At 43.5% G+C, this 14,072-nt stretch overlaps 2 protein-coding genes across 7 annotated transcripts in view; one reads left to right on the forward strand and one right to left on the reverse strand.

The window, feature by feature from the left end:
• The window catches only part of LOC108624969 (dynein regulatory complex protein 9), a 4,645-nt gene extending 1,775 nt beyond the window's left edge, over window positions 1–2,870 (reverse strand). Inside the window, exons 1-6 of the mRNA XM_026813577.1 lie at window positions 2,495–2,870; window positions 1,796–2,112; window positions 1,657–1,734; window positions 1,363–1,603; window positions 1,041–1,247; window positions 753–884 (exon numbers count right to left, since the gene is read on the reverse strand). Of these exons, the coding sequence (XP_026669378.1) occupies window positions 753–884; window positions 1,041–1,247; window positions 1,363–1,603; window positions 1,657–1,734; window positions 1,796–1,959 (822 nt within the window). The 5' untranslated portion in view covers window positions 1,960–2,112; window positions 2,495–2,870. The remainder of the gene's footprint in view (window positions 1–752; window positions 885–1,040; window positions 1,248–1,362; window positions 1,604–1,656; window positions 1,735–1,795; window positions 2,113–2,494) is intronic.
• Window positions 2,871–3,740: 870 nt separating this feature from the next.
• The window catches only part of nAChRa3 (nicotinic acetylcholine receptor alpha3 subunit), a 41,520-nt gene continuing 31,188 nt past the window's right edge, over window positions 3,741–14,072 (forward strand). For 4 of the 6 annotated variants that reach the window (XR_001916622.2, XM_018024661.2, XM_026813522.1 and 1 more), the window contains exons 1-2: window positions 3,749–4,110; window positions 11,216–11,262. The gene's annotated coding sequence lies outside the window, so the exon portion shown is untranslated. Of the gene's footprint in view, window positions 4,111–10,891; window positions 11,128–11,215; window positions 11,263–14,072 lie in introns of all 6 variants that reach the window. The other 2 variants (XM_018024663.2, XM_026813521.1) reach the window with 2 other exon arrangements.

Raw genomic sequence — 14,072 nt, forward strand, 5'->3', positions numbered from 1 at the left:
ATGTTCTTCCGACGTTTGATTTCTTTTAAAAAAATGCGTTTCTAAAGTGCATAAACCTTTGGGATTGACTGTATAGCCAATACATCCTTAACAAAATCGGTTGAATTCAGAGACTCGCTCGCGGTTTAGTAGTAGAAAGAAAATAGAGGAATTAAAAAGGCGATTCGAGAAATTGAATTTCACACGACGTTTCTTCGGTACATCGTCTCGTTCGATGATTCTTGCAACGATTCTAATTAGATTTAGTTAACGAGTAAATGAGACGGAAGGATCGAACTTGGCGAGGAACGTTTCTTTTCAACGGGACTTAGGACAGCCGCAAACAGGTTCTTGACACGAGTTATCGATTTCCCGGCAGAATTTCCGCATTGCACGTAGATTCTAAGCTGCCGGCCGGCTATGGTGGCTCGATTTCCAATAGGATTAACCTGGCCGCGATGCAGTAAATCAGCAGGTCACACGGAATATTTAATAACCCTGCATTTACACAGGCTCTATATCCTTTTACGTGATTCAGTTTCTTTGAGTCTGCAAGGATCATCCTCGCACGGTTTCTCTTTAATATTTCAGTCGACGAGATAGAAACGAAATAAACAGCGTGTCGAATGATAGAGTTAACATAATAGATCCTCGTTTCAAAGTTAACGCGACTGTTTTTGCATAATCGAAAGACGAGTTTAAACTTGATTAATTCTAGATTCGAGAAAACAAGCAGAGGTAAATCGAATTGTTTTCAATGGAAAACGAGTTACCTCTTGTTCGAGTTCGTCCAACTTTTTCTGCACCGTTTCTATCTCGATACGTAGCCGCAGGATCTCTTTCTTGTACGCTTCCTTCTCGCCGACGTACCGCTCCTCCCATTCCCTGGTCCTCTCTTCTATAGCCTGTCGTTTCGAACCACCGATCGTTCGGTCGAAAGGATTTTTCAAAATTTTCAGAGAGATCATTTTTAGATTCGTTTAAAAAAAATGATGGAAGCTGTGCGATTCGTAGAAACGTGCAGCCCGGTGATAAGTATAAATGCGAAGTGCAATTCTCACCGCGGTATCCAGGATCAGGAATTTCGTTAGCTCGCCGTGAACAGTCAGCTGATTTTTTTCTCGCGTGCGTCGCTCGTTTAATATCTTCTCGAATTTTTCAATCTCCATGTCGCGACGCAAAGAGCTCTGCTCGTACCTCGTTTTTTCCCACTCGGTTACGTACTCCAGTTCCGCGTCCGCGATTAATTTCAATTTTTCCACGTTACGCTGTTATCAAACAGGAAATTCAACGATTTTAACGCGCGTCGGGTCGTATCAATATTAATAACGGGTGGAACGACGTTGAAATTAATAAAAGAATCTGAATGGAAGACGTCAGGACCTGTGCCTCTGCGAGCTCGTTCAGCATCCGTTTCCTCTCCCCCTCGTTCGTCGACTTCTCTCCTGCGACCGCATTCTGCAATTCTGCAACTGCGTTCCTCAGCGTCTCCTGCTCTGACAGTAGAACTCCCATCTCTTCTTCGCGTGTCGTTATTTTGTCAATCTCTGTAGACAAAATCGTGAACGTTCCCTCTTCGCTGATCTCCGCTTTCAATTCTTCCATGACGTTCATCATGTACAAACTGTGGAGAATTGCAAGTTCAAAAACCGAGAGATTCTATTGACGAACTCGAACCTGTTCTCATATATTCTTCTTCTGACGACGCGTTCCCTGGCCTCTTTAATCTCTCCGTCGTCGACCGTTTGAAAATCACTGTAATAAACGTAAAAGGCATTGAACGTGTAACAAATGGTATTATTTAAAGAGCGCGTACTCAGTGTCGAGGGTGAGACAGTCGAGGAGGTCGTCGTGGGATGGGACAGACTCCTCCAATGTACCGTGGTAAATAGCCAACACGTTGGTGAACTCCTCTAGCTTTGCCAAGATCGTCGGCCTCTCGTTGATAGAAAAACGTAAAGAATTCGCTGGTACCGCCATTGAGTATCCACGTTTTTCACCTCGTCAGCTCTTCTTGCCTCCTCTTTGACACATTCAATCTCATACGGTTGATATTCAATTCGCGATTCAACGTATTTCGTTTCATTGAACGAGAAGAAATTCACACGAGTTTCTATGGGCGACCTTTTAAACCTGGGCAAAATGCGTTTTTAAAAAGGAATTTCTAACATTTCTCATATTTCCATAGATCAGTCCTCTGTAAATTATTTCTCGATATCGAGATAGATTTATTTACCATTACGTTCGGAGGACGTAAAATGGGAATTACAACCGGAATTGACGCGATTCAATTTTAGATAGGGAAATTCGTTATTTACAGAGTTAGGAAGTTCGTTAAAGAACCAGTGATCATCCGACGTCTTACAATTAGAACAATTTCATTTAAATGCAAATCGACTCGTCAAAGAGGGATTAAAATTGTACGCTCCGTCGTATAAACGTTGAACTCGTAATTAACGTATCATTCTTTTTCGAACCTGGAAATTAACGCCCTGCGTGCCGACTGGGCTCTCACCTAAATTAAAACCGGAGATGTTGTCCTCGTTCTATTGGAAAAACTAGTGAATTCATGCTCGGGCACGTGGCTGCGAAACTAATCATGTTACCGTCTTCAGAGAGCAACTGAACGTCTCCTCTAAAGTAAAAGCGGCCCTGGCTGTATTGAAACACGTGATACGGTTTGATCTATCGGCGCACGTTGCCATTAGAAACAAACGTCTTCCCATTCGTAATTACTCTCGTATCGATCTGTCAATTTTTTCCTCGTTCCGAATTAATTCGTCCAACGTTTCATTAACTTGACCGTGACCATTAATTGAAAACGGATCGATCGATCGACAATATCGAGAGATCCTTGGAACTTTCTGCGAAGTAATATAATAAGCATTGGATCTTTAATTATAGCAATGGGTTCATTTCTTTCGGTGGAAAGTTTCAAGTAGGAAAAAGGGAGGCAGAACTTATTAAGGCGTTATAGACAGATTGCCATGTTAAAGCTCAGCCAGGGAGAATTCATTGGGTATCTTGTGGCCACTCGACAACTTTCCTCCTTTGTCCCATTCGTCCCCGGGACACGTACTGATTGAAAAACTTTTTTAACCTTCAAACCGAATCTGCATCCTCTGTACCATAGCTAATATCTGCTGAAACAGATACAGACAGTGGAGGAATTCTAACGATAGTCTGTTTATCTGTTTTGTAACGAAGAAACGATCACGCGGTGGAGTAATCGTTGTCCTCGAGGATATAGTGTACCTTGTATCAGATAACAGGTGCAGGCCGCAATTGCGCGTGGGTAACTTCGAATTACACCTAATTTGCATTGGCGAACCCAGAGGACAAGCTCCTTTTATACCCTCGTCAGATTTAATTTACGATAACCGGCTGATCTGCATCGCCCATGAATCACGAGTCCGTAATTAAAGGCGCGATAAAAATGCAAATAAACGAATATAAAAAATGATTCCAAGTACCAGCCGCGTGTGTAAAGAAGTCGCTCGGCGTGAATTTGCGTGCGTGCGATTCGAGTTCGATTAATTGGAAGCGTGGAGTTTGACAAATATGAAGGATAGTTTGGCAAAGGTGGCAGAAACACGTCGGAAACACTGTAACAGGGATCTAATGTGCTTCCGAAAGTTTTCCTCATCTCGGTTGGTACGCAAGCTTTCGCGGAAACGAGTTTGAACGGCGTGAGCGAGACAAAGACGCGACTAGACGGCGGCACGCATGCGCGGACAACTTGAGACGCGCACGAGCAGTGACGCGGTGGTGCGAGTGTGGTGAGGTGCGAGGGCGGTGTCGGATCGGTCGTGCGGACGCAGAGGTACGTTTCACCCTTCGTTGCTACCCTCAAACGTTTCCCCGTTCACTTATTCTCGTTTTACCGTTTGCAGTACACGGTGTAGACTGCCCGCGAACGAACGGTGTCAGTGAGTGAAACCACGCGACGTCACAACACGCGAACGGCGTCGTTAAATTTTTACCTCGCGTCCCTCGCGTCCTTCGAAGTCGCGGATGATAGCTCGGGTTTTCGGTTTGATAAGAGTGAAAACCTCGACCACCGTGGGATTCCTGGCCGTTCGCCGTCGTCCCCGTCGACGTTCGAATCGTCGCCAGACATCAAGTGTCACAGTGAGTAAAACGGATTTTTTACAATTTTTTATTAATCAACGTTAGACGATGCTCGCTCGGGTTAACCTAGTTTAGCCTTGGTACGCCCTCGTGTTTATGCCGCGAAAACGCGATACGCTTCGCGCGATAAAATAAATAAACCTTTGCAGGCTAGAAATCGTAGGTTCCCTCGCGTACGACGTCCTTGCGAATCGCTACGACGGCATTTCGGTTGATTCAGGAATCCTAGCATTCCGTGCTCGTCCAAGATTAACCCAGTTACGGATCTTTGAACCACGAAAATAAAAACGCAAGTACATTAATTATAGATTGTTTCCATGGCCGTATAAGGAGTGAATGAAATTATGGATGAATCGCGTTTCCGGAATCGCAGGATTCCACGCTTGTCTAGATTAACCCAGTTACGGTTCTTTGAACTTTCCTCGGAAATAAAAAGGACAACAGAAAGGTATTTATAATTAAAGAATAATCTTAAACTTGTACTGTAGTTTGTATCGTATAGCCTGTGAGCATAATTTAATTAGCCGGAGAGGATTCTCTCTGTTCGTTTGAAAAACATCGGTTCGAATAATGAAGAAACTGAATTAATAAAATTCTAGTGGAAAAGGCGAATCGCTTAAACGTTCTCCGAGCATTTTCCTTGTGGTTTCGCGCGTAAATACGGAGCTTAAGCAGTTTCTTGCACGGGTTTACGGATCTCTTGGACGCAGCGTCCTGAATTCCGTCAGGGTTAACCCAGTTACGGGATCTTCGGAACGCCCTTGTGTTTACATTAAAAGAAAGTTCGGAGAAGGAAATACGAGCCGGTAGCAGCCTGTGTAACCTGATTTACTTTTTTTCAATTCCTTCCCGACGACGACGACTTGCCATCGACACTTGAACTTAATTAATCATATTAATTAGGCTGTACATCCTCGAGTGTACTCGAACAAAAATCAGATAATAGCCATCGATCTGGTTTTAAATTCGTAATCCATTCTGTTATCATCTCGAACGACCATTCTTTATGAGATTCATTAAACGTGTAATGAAGCTAGTTCGAATGTCTGACATAAAACAAGTCGTCTTCGGGATTGTACAATGTTTCTTTTCAAGATCAGACTGTAGATCGTCTTCAATGTTTCGAAGCCTCGCGACTCTTAATAGTCCGAGGCACGTAAACAAAACACGGAGTAGATAAACTGTTCATTGAGACCGAACGAATTTATATAAGTTTTCTGTTCTACAAATTGATTTATCACCGACTGGTCGGTGATAAGCCTTTCGCGTTAAACAAACGGTTCGGAAGGAGTGCGTTTAAACGGTATAAACTGCAATTTCTGGATTGTCGAATGGCTCCTGGAATTTCGTAATTGCTCGAATCTCGTCGACGCGTTCCCGGTTTATGGGAATCGCGGGTCCCGTTGATTAACTCGGAACGGGGAAATCGCGAGGAAATTTCTCACGATTAAATATTCGAACGCGTAATAAACTCGCTTTTGTGCGGCCGACCGATAAATATTCCCCGTTTGCGTTCTCAAACCGACCGAATGCTCGCCAAGTTTAATTATTATTGATAAGACGCGATCCGATAGTTTGATAGATACAACTTTCAATCGTCTCTGACAGCGTAAGAATAAAGTCGGCGGTATAAGTAGAGCGCGCCTGCAGTGGTCAGACACGCTTCGAGCGGCTACAGTCTGACCGCGCAAAATTTCGGTGACTTGAGAATTTTTTTTATACGAAGTATTCCATCGGTTTTTAAACCCTGTTAAACTAGAAGGTACTTTCCGTTATATTTTGTTAAGAAAATATTTTGTAGAAGCCGATTAGTCGAGGGTTAATTAACGATGGGCGCATTTGGGTGATTTATACATGATCGGGGGGTCTTACAGGAATCGGTACGCGAGCCCGCTTCCGATTTTCAGGGAGTTTCTACTTCCGAACCCGGAAATCGCGGCTGTTCCGTTCGTTAACGGGAGAATCGTGGGTGGCGCGGGTTCGCGTGAAACCGTTCGTGCGAGCCCGCCTCCTCTCGATACGCCGACGGAATGGCTAAGTAGCCTGTTAGCGCAATACGAAAATGCATGCGACAATCGTTTGCACCACTGCGACGGTCCGAGAAAAAGTTTAATTATCGCGTTCATCAAACTTCCGATTTCAACCCCTTTCTTTCGATCGACAGATTTCTCGACTCGTATCGCTGCGTTTGGGAGACTCTCTGTTTCTATAGAAGAGAAATAGCGGAGGTTCCGCGGAATCGTTGACAAAGAATTTGAAAAATATTTTCCCTCTGTTGCTTTTCCTCTTTACGTCGGAGTCTCGGAGAGAGGCTTAGGACAGAGAAAAGATATTCAAGATTGCGTCCCTGTGAAGCGTGTGTCGGGACTCGAAAAGAATGCCGAGCAATTTCGTGGCACAAAGGAAACGAAAAATTATGGCTCGAGTCTATCTCGAGGTAGGGAATCGAGTTACTAGATAAACCTCGCGTTTTAAACGCTTTCCTGATTTTTCTCTACCATCAATTCGATCCTTCCTCTCGTCCTTCGAACGAAGGGCTAATGACTGATCAAATTTGTTTTTAATATAGATTACTTAAACTGAGGAGCGCGTTTCTTGAAAGGATCGGAGAAAGATGTTTCAAGGTGTTCATCGAATTACCGTCGTTACGGAATGATAATACCCATTGAGGACGTTCGTGTTACGTGGCAACTCGATCAACGGTCAGAGGCACTGGCTGTATATCTTTCTTTCCGCGGAAGATACGCTCTCGCCGAGGAAAAACCATTAATTCTCGGTGGGAAGGTTGGTATACCCTTCGGGTCGGTTCTTGGTCAACCCTGGCAGCTCCTTCCCGAGATGCTATTATTTATGGCGGTGTCGTGAATCGTTGTTTGCCGGCTTTCAGGCATGTATCATGCGAGCCATTCTTTTTTAGATAGACTTGTTTGCCCATCCTGGCAAAAATGTTAGGTGATCCGGCGCTTTCACGCTGCTTACGAATTCTTTCAGTTGGTCAAAGTGATCGTGTCACGGTTCCCCGTTTATTTACCACTCCTCGGAACGGTTAAACAATTTTTATCCATATGGGCATTATTTTTACCGTCGACGGAATAAAAGTCGAGAGATGGCAGCTCATTATAAAACACGTTGAAACTAAAGGGAAGAAATTCTGGCGTAATTTAATTAAACTGGTTTAACTTTGCCTGACCAGGACATGCAAACTCATGGAATTCACAATGAAACTACACCCGGGGATTCCGCTGTATATAAGTCGGCTAGTTGTTCTTCCAGGTCATTTGTTGAAAAGTTCATTTTTAAGAGGAGCAACGAGGAACGTCGAGGATATTATTAATAGCTGAGTTTTTAATACGAGTCTCGATCTCCCCCCCGGAGGATTTCGATTGCATTGAGACTCGTTACGATGTAATTTTTGACGCTCCTTAGACCGTAACGGCGATTGAATCGCTGAAAGCGGAGAAAGTAGACGAGGCTACTTCACGCTGGAGCCTCTCCGCGTGTTCTGAACACTCGTAGCAGATAAACTGGAGACAAGAGTCGACAAGGGAGACAAGAGGCCTCGCTAGACTTTCTACACCCGAAAGCTTTGAACTTGACTAATGCCACACCTCTCAAAGCTCTTTCGAGGTGTCCATTGTCAACGCTCGGTATTCCTTCCAGCAGTTTGCCTAAATTATCCAGCCTTAATAGCGAAAATTAACCCCGGGCAGCTGAAGAAACCGAGAGACCGTCTCTTTTTCACTTGAGAATCTCCCACCACTCGTGTCTCTCCAAGGCTGACCTGCTTCCCTCTCGTACGATTCGTCTGGCTTTTATGCAAAGTCGTTACAGTCGAACGTAATTTTACGTGCGTATCTCGCAGTGACCCAAATTGATTCGACTTGTAATTGAACGAAAAAAATGTCGAGGAATCAATCAGATAATTACGCTGTTTCGATCACCTCTTTCGGTTGAAACGAGCAGTGGCCGCGCGGTTCAGAATGAATTTATCTGAACGCAGCAAACGTCTGTTGTCTTCGGTATTTCACAGACCGAGCGTCGATATCTCGTTGCCGTGCTCCCGCTCTGGATACGATAGGGAACAATAGCGAGTATGCGTGGAAAAGAAAGGCGAGTGATAAAGAAAGGGTAAACGCGGATAAATACCGGGGAAATGAGTCCGTCTGAGCTTTGTCGTAGAATTTACCAGCTTCACGATTTCCGACGATCGAAATAACAGTTTGTAAAATGCTGTAATCGTGGAACATTTCGTGTGTCACATAAAATTGTGTTGGTCGTTTGATGGGGAATTAAATGAAGCGCGGCAGGTCTCGGTTCGGATGAACTCATTCGAAAATTCTGTAGATTAAAGTAAACCGCGAATGGGGCTAGGCTACTTGGTGGCCAACATCATCCGTTAAGTAAATCCTCCCTACAGGAATGAGGAATGTAGCAACGGCAGGCTTCACGCTTGTCCATTATCCGCCCGATTACTGTGCACTTAAATAGCGGAGGAAAATGTAGAAAGCGAATTTCATGCATTAAATTCGTCAGAGCTTATTGACAAATTTCGTGCTACGAGCAAACTTTGTGTTTTAAGATTGTACATATCTTTCGTCTATATGTGTAATTTGCTTGATAATTCAAGAAAATAGTATCACCTACAACTTTTATTCGAAGCATTCTTCGATATTTTNCAATAATTAATAAATAAATAAAATTATTTATTGCAATGCGAAAAATGTTTGCAATAAAAGTTGTAGCTGCAGATACAAGAAAAATGCTTGCAATTTCCTTGTAGTTCGAATAAAATAAAGCTGACGAACAAAACTGTTGTACGAACGACAGTGTCGCGAGATATCTCGTCACTTGCCACGAAGCGTTTAAAATGTCTGACGTTAATTACAGTTGGATGTTAAATCATAGAAGGTTTGTTTTCAACGGTACGATAGAACGGAGTAAGTAACGTTTTGCACGGACACGGTGCCGAGTTGCGGTAGGGATTCAGTAGTTTTGACCGGTTGTGGTCAGACATCACGTGCAGCGTGACGGGCAGTAGTAGAGGACCGTTATATGGCCAGACGTCCGGTTCTGCTTTAAATTATCCACTTAACGATTTCGATGAATTAAAAATAACAGTATTATCCCATGTTATCGGACATGACTTTTTAATTATCGGCTGCATTTCCAATGGCCGTTAACGGTCGAATAAAAATTAATAGGTTTATGCAATCCGCGTTTCGTCCGCCAGTCACGACATCAATTTTCAATTAATGTTATTGAATAATTGGACGTCGTCGAGTCGAAATCGATTACTTCGATGCATTTAACTATTACAAAGCTACGAGTAACATTTACGATCGTCCTTCACTCGATTCGATAATTATTATTATCGTCGAAGGGTTTATGGTTTCGATCGAAATTGAAAAAATTCAGAGACTCTGAGATATCTGGGATTGCGAAACTGGCCAAAATTCTCAGGACGCATGAAATCTCCGACGTTCTCTGAATTTCTGTTTCGAAAATTTCCTCAAACTGACCGACACAGACGTCGTGGGTTTTCATCGATAATTTCTATTTACGAATTCAACGATTATTGTTAAAATCGCGAGTCTGCCTGACTCTCCCAGTTGAGTTATTGGCATCGGTGGAACTGTTTCTCCAAGCCTGTTTTTCGAACGTAGTTTCGCCGACGGAAAATACGGGACGACGGCCCGGATAGAACTTTCCACTATGCAAAGTAGCGAATATTTTATTCGCAGGGCGTCGCGACTTGTTCGCATATTTCACGGTTCCCACCTAATGCTCGTGATACTCGTCGACGCTTCCCAGAATTTGTTCTCCCTCGATCGAGGCACGCGTACCTCCGCCTATTTTTATTCTTTACGGGATTTTTAAAAGTCGCGAAATAAACTATGAATATCGAGAGGAAATAAAAACGAGACTTGTTGCATTTTTCTGATAGTTTTATTCGATCGACGCGTACCTCTTTTTCATTTTTATTCGCTCCCGTCGAACAACGTTGAACGCCGTCAGACATTTTCAGTTGTTCCAAGTGCACGCGGCTCTCGGTATTTTTTTTTTTTATGCGCTCGCTGTTCTATTTAATGTTCCCGCGGTGGATATTTTTCCCCGGCAAACGGGAACACTTTAATTTCAGCAAAGAGACTCGCGTCTACGCTCCCTTTTCCGACCCCTTGGACATTGTTTGCTTAAAACAGAAAAAAAAAATATAATTAGACCGAAGATCTCCGTTGCAGAAACGCGGTTATTTAAATTATTTCCGCTCTTACGCTTTGCATATTTAACGTCAGCAGAATTATAATATAATAAATTGGGATTGTCATAAATCTTGATACTAAATTATTGTAACGTAATTTGAAAAATGCATCGAGGCTCTGTCGAGTGACTCCGCGAAGGATCGAATCGTCTTCCCAAGAAAATTTTCTTCGGGACGATGTAATATGGAAACTGTAATTACAAGCTAGGTCTTTTAATTGGACAGAGCGTTATTTAACTGGCCTTTTAAATGTGAAAAAGGCAGCTTCAGTTGTAAAGTAGAGATTTTTTTTTTTTTTCAAGCACTTTTTACGAACTACTCGAGCATTTTAACTTTTCCTTTGGAGGATTTCTTTTATGGAGTGCCTCTCCAAGTGTTTTCAATTAGTTATAATTACTTACTCGATGGATATCAGATAATCACATGGAATATCGTTATTATGCACGATTTATTACGACGTCTTTTAAAGGAATCGTTAAAAACGTTTACGTGAAATTCTATGCAGAGTTTCTCTTTTGCTAGGGTGATGAGAAACGTCTGGTCAGTGGAGGTCTCGATTCCCTTACTGGAAATTCATGGTTGAAACTGTGGCTGCTCGATGGCTCGTATAAATGGATAGATGCGTGTGCGGTTGATGTGGAGAAAATTGACAGAGAACGGGAACACGGTTGATTGCATGTGGGATATGCTGGAGAACTGGATGAAAAAGGGCAGAATGGATTAGAACCGAACGCTGGATAGGACGCGTGTAATAAATAGTAATAAAGTCAATGGAAATTCGAATCAGATTCGATGAATCATAAAATATATTCGTTCGTCTAACAATTTATTTCTCTCTCTGTTCAGGCTGCCGTCCAATAGCGTTTCCAGGTGTCCACGAGTCTCAGCCTTCGGTGAGTCGACCTTTCAACCAATCACAATGCTTTTGTTATTTATATTATTAATTATTTTTATTAATTTATATTGATTATATATTTATGTAAAGGCGAAGAATGAATATTCTTCGCATACGTAAAAAATCCGTGGTTATCTCTTTATAAAAAATCCGGCAACTGGGGCGAGCTTTGCGGGGGTGGATCTGTGGGGGTGAAAAAAGCTGTCAAAAAGATGGATCTCGCGTGTCGAAATTCGAGTTTCTAGAGGCAACGGCCTTCTCCGGGTTGCGCGAACCACTTTGAAAGTATAATTCCGACGGTACGTAAAATCGAGACTCGTTCGATCTAATGGGGGCGTCCGTGCTTTTCAATTTGTTCGAGCAATTTCCTTTCTCGCACAGCGTACGTACACACTTGCTCCTCGGATACCTACGACGCCCTTTCGATTCCCCTTCTCATCGATTACCGTCTCTCGTTTCAAATAATTAATCGACTCTCTAAACGGTGTTTAGATTAAACCCGCCGGATGAAATACCAACGGCGATCTCTTTTCATTTTTTCATTTTCATTTATTAATTTCACGCGCCCAGTATAACACGTGCTAGATGTATACGCAAAATACAATATGATCAGAAAAAAGAAAGAACAAAAATATAACAATACTCGCTTAGAAAAAAGTATAAAAAGAGATAACGTTTTCGAATAGTCACCGATAGACTAGCGAACGGAAGCAGCGGAACAGCCTAGCGAAATTTTATGTTTAAAAAATGGCGATACGCACAAATTGATGGATTCCTTAAAACTGGCGACATGCACGTGGTACATCGATCACTCCCTAAAAAATTGCATCTATTATACGTTTGAATATTGAACGGATTCGTTATATATTGAATAAATGCATGAAGGAAGGTGGATGTATAAAATATCCGCGCGGGACCGTCGAGGGGTTGTAATTGGAGAGAGTGCGAGACTTGTCTCCGCGTTGCGGTAAACGGGGTAGTTCCTTTTTCCACGGAGTGACGCAGTAAAAAGGAGAAATAAAGAGGCGCAGCTTACGTGTTGACCGATCCACTTGGCGAGCCTCTACTCGTGTCTCGTTTAACCAAAGCTTGTGTACCAAACGAATGAGCATCATCGACGTAGTCCAGTCGCTGCGTAAAGTGGTAATCGATGTTGAACTCGCGGTTGTTTGCTCACTCCCCACGATCCTCCTCGCGTATATGTACATTTCCTCCGCGTTTCCTTCGAGCCCTTCGATCACTATCGCTCGCCCTACACGCAAAATCAAATTCTCCAGTCGAATAAACGAATTATGAATCAGCGTCTAAAGGAAAGGGGCCAGACGACGAATAATTTCTGAGCTTCGTTCTTAGAAAAAAATGCTTCCTCAATGAAACGCGTTAAATATTTTCGTTTGGCAAAACGGCGTCTTCTGACCCGCGAGAACCGGTTAAGTATTAAGTAGGAAGTTTGCTAACAAGCTCTCCTCTTGCCAACTTTCGTCGTACGTCGATTTAAATACCGCGACGGTGTTTAAAGTACGATTAGCTGGATTCGCGGTGCATCAATTTGCCTCGGCAGACCGATTGTCTCGCGCGAAACGGGAAGAGGAACGATGATTCCTGGTTGGAAATAATTATCGAGACTCTCCTGCGCCACATATTAATTACACGATTTCCGGCATTCGTTCTCGTCTCGATTCGAGTCGTTTTGCATGTGCAATTAATCGTTAATCATGTCTGAGACGGAGTTGTTTCTGATCAGATTTGATAGAATTATTTTTGCATGAATCTAATGAAACGATGATTGAAGGGAACGGGTCAGAATCCAATCAGTGACGAGGGGGAAAGAGGAGGAAGAAGGGGGTTTCCATCGGATGAAAGTTTTTAGATGACCGAAACGAAGAATCAATCTTTGATCGATGGCCGTGGCAATTATTCGGATCGAAGTAGTACGTTTCCGGCAATTTTCGTGGACTGGTACGCCGTCTCGGCCTGATGACTCGTGCCTCGATCTGCACACGGGCACACGGCCGCGTTCCCGTGTCCGTGAACACGTTTGCATGTGCCGCGCCGCGAGGGGGGTCGCGACGGGGGGTTGGAGGGTCGTCGGTGTAAAAGCAACGACCGGAGCTGACCTGAATCCACCGCCGGGGCGATGAAAAGGGAGCAACAAAAGCCGCGCGCGGGACGAGGACGAGAGTGAAAATACGGAAAATAGGCCGTTGTGCAGGGCCAACTTGTGGAACTATTTTGCGGAACGTCGATTCCCGAGAAAAATCCGAACCGGCTGCCCAAACGCGTTCCTACCAAATCTACTCCGATTTCTAACGCTGCCTACGTAGAAATTATCTCCGTCGGGCCTCGATTCATACGTCCACGTTCAATTGTATTTGAATTTCTGATAGCGATCGAGACTCGGAGGGATTTTGGTCTCTTGGACGTCGTTTCGAATACAGCTTCCTCGGATGATACATCTTTCCGGTTGTTACCCTCCACCATTTTTCACGACTCGACGATGATAACGTGAGAAAAGGAAGCTTCGCTTTCACAATGCTACCGTCTGTCTTCGCTACATCATTCTCGGAATAGAGGGTATAAGGAGCCATTTCGCGCCCCGCTACACCGTTCCACGTTTCCATTGATCAGGCGACCCGTCTTCGTTGACGAACGACGATCAATCTCCAAAAACTAGAGTAGATTCTTCACGCGATCTCTAAATCGAGAGAAACGTTTTCGAGGAAATGGGTCCTTCGTACGAATGTCGAAATTGAGACAAAGCGATCGTCCACGAGTAATTTCGACTCTGATGAGTCTTTTTATTAAACT

The sequence above is a fragment of the Ceratina calcarata genome, unplaced genomic scaffold, assembly GCF_001652005.2.
Source record: "Ceratina calcarata isolate Rehan_Ccalc_2016 unplaced genomic scaffold, ASM165200v1 scaffold337.2, whole genome shotgun sequence".
NCBI classification, from domain to species: domain Eukaryota; kingdom Metazoa; phylum Arthropoda; class Insecta; order Hymenoptera; family Apidae; genus Ceratina; species Ceratina calcarata.